At 43.2% G+C, this 5,440-nt stretch overlaps 1 protein-coding gene across 1 annotated transcript; it reads right to left on the bottom strand.

The window, feature by feature from the left end:
* Positions 1-435: 435 nt before the first annotated feature.
* LOC143106109 (uncharacterized) lies at positions 436-3,619 on the bottom strand. The gene is made up of 2 exons (XM_076270294.1): positions 982-3,619; positions 436-947 (listed from the first exon to the last, which is right to left on the bottom strand). Exons 1-2 carry the CDS (start codon positions 3,362-3,364, stop codon positions 463-465), a joined length of 2,868 nt encoding a protein of 955 aa, XP_076126409.1. The 5' UTR covers positions 3,365-3,619; the 3' UTR covers positions 436-462.
* Positions 3,620-5,440: the final 1,821 nt, after the last annotated feature.

Here is a 5,440-nt window from a genome sequence, read left to right as displayed (position 1 = left end):
CCTATAGGCCAAAGTGAGAGATTTAAATTTAATTCTGGCTACTATAGGGAGCCAATGGAGAGTAACTAGGAGAGGAGTTACATGTGTCCTCTTTGGCTGATTGAAGACCAGGCGTGCTCCAGCATTTTGAATCAGCTGTAATGATCTTGTTACACAAGCGGGTAAGCCAGCTAATAGTGAATTACAATAGTCCAGCTTAGAGATGACCATGGTCTGAACAAGAAGTTACATTACATTACATTACATTACATTACATTTGGCTGACGCATTTTTAGCCAAAGCGACTAACAACATGGTAAACAGTTTAAGTTTAGAGCAATTCTCAACAATATTAGGACAATTTAAAAAAACATTAGAGTACAGTAAGAATAAGTGCATCAGTGAGTGCTGTTTTTAACAGTTACGTGTCAGTTTAAGACGGCTGGTGAGTGCTAGGATCAGCAAGACTTGTTGTAAGTGTTGCTATGAGAGGAGATGTTCTCTAAAGAGCTGGGTCTTCAGGAGTTTTTTGAAAATGGAGAGGGATGTCCCTGCCCTTGTAGGAACTGGCAGTGTGTTCCACCAGCGAGGAACAACAGATGAGAAAAGTTTTGATTGGCCTGAGCGTACCGGAGGTAGAGCTAGACGTCGTTCGTCTGAGGAGCGCAGCGGTCTGGAGGTAGCGTATGTCTGTATGAAGGCATTCAAGTAGGTGGGAGCAGAACCGGAGACTACTTTGTAGGCAAGCGTTAGAGCCTTGAATTTGATGCGGGCCGCCATAGGTAGCCAATGTAGCTGGATGAGTAGCGGGGTAACATGTGCCCTCTTGGGTTGGTTGTAGACCAGGCGCGCCGCCGCGTTCTGGATCATCTGAAGTGGTTTCACTGCGCAGGCTGGGAGACCTGTCAGGAGGGCGTTGCAGTAGTCGAGTCGTGAGATGACTATTGCCTGAACCAGAAGTTGGGTGGCATCTTGAGTTAAGTAAGTCCTGAAGTTGTGTGGAATCTTGTGTCAGATAAGGTCTGATCTTCCTAATGTTGTAAAGCATAAACCGGCATGATTTTGCAATAGAAGCTATATGCTCAGAGAAGTTAAGTCGGTCATCAATTACAACGCCCAAGTTTCGTGCCGATCTAGTTGGGGTCAGTGAAGTTGAGTCAAGCTGGATGTTAATCTGTTGGGGAATAGCTGTTTTAGCTGGAAACACCAAAAACTCTGTTTTTGAGAGATTAAGCTGAAGGTGCCGATCTTTCATCCAGGCTGAAATATCCTTAAGGCATGCAGAAATCCGGTGGGAAACACTAGAGTCATCAGGTGGGAAAGACAGGTAAAGTTGAGTGTCGTCTGCATAACAGTGATAGTCAAATCCATGGGAGCGAATGGTATCACCTAAGGAAGTGGTGTAAATAGAGAAAAGCAAGGGTCCTAATACTGATCCCTGAGGCACACCTGTGGTGAGGGCATGAGACTTAGATACCTGTCCCTGCCAAGACACGTTGAAAGAACGCGCTTTAAGGTAAGATTCAAACCAGTCAAGAGCTTTTCCAGAAATTCCCAGTTCAGATAGTATAGATAGGAGAATGTCATGGTTAACAGTATCAAAGGCTGCAGATAAATCTAGTAGAATTAATACTGATGACTGAGCAGAGGACTTAGCTACTCTCAATGCTTCAGTCACAGACAGAAGAGCAGTTTCAGTAGAATGACCACTCTTGAAACCAGACTGCATAGGGTCTAGTAGATTATTCTGATGAAGAAAGTCACAAACTTGCTTGAAGACCACTTTCTCCAAAACCTTTGACAAGAAAGGAAGAAGGGAGACAGGTCTGTAGTTCTTCACCTCAGTTGGATTAAGTGTACTTTTCTTTAGCAGAGGTGTAACCCTAGCCTGTTTAAAAGAATAAGGAACTATTCCAGAACTGAGAGAAGCATTAAATACATGTGTGACTGCTGGTAGAACAGCGGGTGAGATAGACTGTAGAAGAGTGGACGGGACAGGATCTAATGGGCATGTTGTTGGACGACATCGCTGAAGCAATTGAGAGACTGCTTCCTCATCAAGAGGAGAGAAAGAGTCAAATGATGGGGTCGTACTAACACAAGGCAAAGCCCTCCTTATAGGAGCATCAAACTGAGCACTTATTTTAGCAACTTTTTCAGTGAAAAATGTTGCAAAGTCATTTGCTGACAGTGAAGTAGTTGATGGTGGTGGTGGAGGATTGAGGAGAGATTTGAAAGTAGAAAAAAGTTGTCTACTGTCAGTGGCGCTCTCAATCTTGCTTTGATAGAATGCCTTTTTTGCAAGTGTAACAGTGGATGAAAAGGATGACAGCAAAGACTGGTAGTTACTAAGATCATTTCCATCTTTGGATTTACGCCATTTCCTCTCAGCAGCTCTAAGTTCCTTTCGTACTGAGACTATACTGTTCGTCAGCCATGGATGGCGAGGTTTAGAACGAGTAGGTCTTGAGGAAAGAGGACATGCTGCATTCAGACAAGATGCCAGTGTAGAGCAGAGAGTCTTTGTAGCGTCATTAACCTCAAGTGTCAAGAATGAGCTAGGAGTAGGTAAAGCAGATGTTACTAATGTTGCAAAATGGTCACTTGAGAGGCTTCTGAGATTACGCCGGAACGAAATTATCGGAGGAGGAGCTGCTGGGTTATCCAGGAGACGCACAGAGAATCTGATAAAGTGATGATCCGATACATGTAATGGATTAACCAAAACTTTGTCTGTATTACAGTTACGTACCAGAATTAAATCAAGATCTTTACCAGCCTTGTGAGTAGGAGGACTGTGGACACGTGTGATATTAAATGAGGAGAGTAAGGACAGGAAGTCAATTGCAGACGAGTTATCCAAATGAATATTAAAATCGCCAAGGATTAATAATGGGCATGCATCCATTGGAATAGCAGACAGTAGAATGTCCAACTCGTTCACAAAGTTCCCAAGTTGTCCTGGAGGGCGATAAATAACCACCAAGTATAATTTGTATGGTTCAGTTATCATGATGGCATGATATTCAAACGAGTTGTGGACCTGAGCAGGCAGCAACTGTGTAAACCTCCAATCATCAGAGACGAGAAAGCCTGTCCCGCCTCCTCTACCAGACGAACGACTGGTATGCGAAAAAGCATAACTGGTCGACAACGCTGCAGGCGTGGCAGTATTCTCCGGCCTAATCCACGTCTCTGTAAGCGCAAGCAATTGAAGAGATAACTGTGAGGCCAGAGCAGGAATGAAGTCCGCTTTATTCACTGCAGATTGGCAATTCCACAACCCTACAGAAAAAGTAGGACAAGCCTGCTGAACTGATTGTTGCCTTTCAACACCAGTACGCTTATTAACCTGACCGGATACAGGGATATGTTGAAGGCACATTATTAGAAGGATTGTCAGCTAACAAGACAATTGTGAGACAAGAGTGAAACTTATCTGAGAGGTGCCTTGCTTGTGTCCTTGCTCGGTGGACTCGTCGCAGGTAGACTCGATTCGTCTTGACACGAGTAAGTCTTCACACGAGGACGGCTGCACACGAGCGCTGACGCCTCCACTGACGCTCCAGCACAATAACCACTTTAAATGCTAGTCCTAATTGATCACGCGGAAAACCACCCCCTCTAAAAACTCACGACACCAAGGCCAGTCTAAGCGCAATTAAACAGACAGCCGTAATGAAAACAATATCAACTACCACTACCCACTACGGCTAATAACTAGTTTACCAACTTGTAACTATGACAACTACATAAACAAATCCCTTAACAACACGAGACTCCCATACAATTAAAACTTACAGCAAGTGCGGACGCAGCTCCAGAAAAAAACCAGTTGAGTTCAGTAAAGCTAACGTTAACAATCTACTTAGTCCAGCTACACTTAAAAACACCACCCCCTCTAAAAACTCACGACACCAAGGCCAGTCTAAGCGCAATTAAACAGACAGCCGTAATGAAAACAATATCAACTACCACTACCCACTACGGCTAATAACTAGTTTACCAACTTGTAACTATGACAACTACATAAACAAATCCCTTAACAACACGAGACTCCCATACAATTAAAACTTACAGCAAGTGCGGACGCAGCTCCAGAAAAAAACCAGTTGAGTTCAGTAAAGCTAACGTTAACAATCTACTTAGTCCAGCTACACTTAAAAACACCACCCCCTCTAAAAACTCACGACACCAAGGCCAGTCTAAGCGCAATTAAACAGACAGCCGTAATGAAAACAATATCAACTACCACTACCCACTACGGCTAATAACTAGTTTACCGATACGAAATATGAGCCCACTTCATGTGATTATAGCGCCACCTATAGGTCAAAAGTCATCAAATGTATTGAGCTTCCTCCTAATTGGGTCCTGAGACCCTATACTGAGTTTGGTGTTGATACGCGAAAGCCTTGCTGAGATCACTTCACTTCCTGTTTGGCGGCTTTGCCGCCAAACTTGATTGGTCGTCACAGGCAACCGGTTTGGAATATGTCTCCAAAAAGCAATGCGTTTATGAGTCATGGTCTGACGATCATCTGCGTCAAGTTTCGTGAAAATCGGACAAACTTTATGACCTTTGATGCCTTTTAAGTGTTTTTGATGAAATCCAATATGGCGGCCGGATCAATTAAGTTGACGTCAGATGTTGGCATGTGTCGGCCTAAGGACCTCTCAAGGTATTAACAGATATCACTAATATGCTTTAATTCCAAACACATGACCCGTTACAGGCTAAAACGTAATTTTGGTAATTATAGCGCCACCTATAGGTCAAAAGTCACCAAATTTATTGAGCCTCCTCCTAATTGGGTCCTGAGACCCTATACTGAGTTTGGTGTTGATACGCGAAAGCCTTGCTGAGATCACTTCACTTCCTGTTTGGCGGCTTCGCCGCCAAACTTGATTGGTTGTGACGGGCGACGGGTTTTGAATATGGCTCCTAAAAGCAATGCATTTATGAGTCATGGTCTGAAGATCATCTGCGTCAAGTTTCGTGAAAATCGGACAAACTTTGCCAACTTTGATGCCTTTTAGGTGTTTTTGATTAAATCCAATATGGCAGCCTGATCAATTACGTTTACCCCATAAATTGACATCTGCGTTGAGTTCGGTCTCATCCAAGGATTCCAAATATACCTTAATGTTCAAAATGTGGTGTACCATTTAAACGTTATGTGCATAGATGTAATAAAAAATTTGAAATGTTGGTGGCGCTAGAGCACTCAAAGTGCAGACTTGAAACTTTGATAAATTAAAGATATGACTGAACCGAATCAATGTGCCGAATATCCCAACTTTTTACTGTATGGTTTAATGGCAAATTAGCGTTTCGTTATAATAATAATAATAATAAGAATACGTAGAATCACTATGGGTTGCCTCGCAGCTTCGCTGCTTGGCCCCCAATAAATATAGCTGCAAGCAGCAATGTGGGGGCCAAGCAGTTGAGCAGGAA

The sequence above is a fragment of the Alosa pseudoharengus genome, unplaced genomic scaffold (assembly GCF_046254945.1).
Source record: "Alosa pseudoharengus isolate Yale_2024_CS ecotype anadromous, Long Island Sound unplaced genomic scaffold, YU_APseudo_1.1 YU_APseudo_1.1_scf_6, whole genome shotgun sequence".
Taxonomy (NCBI): domain Eukaryota; kingdom Metazoa; phylum Chordata; class Actinopteri; order Clupeiformes; family Clupeidae; genus Alosa; species Alosa pseudoharengus.
The sequence above is the reverse complement of the archived record's forward strand: the minus strand, read 5'-3'. Positions and strand labels throughout refer to the sequence as shown.

Bases quoted from the DNA above. Each gene is read 5' to 3' on its own strand.
- LOC143106109 (XM_076270294.1), bottom strand. From the start codon at position 3,364: ATGTGCCTTCAACATATCCCTGTATCCGGTCAGGTTAATAAGCGTACT. The intron at 948-981 runs CCACACAACTTC...TAACTCAAGATG, and splicing joins ACCTTATCTGACACAAGATT to CCACCCAACTTCTGGTTCAG.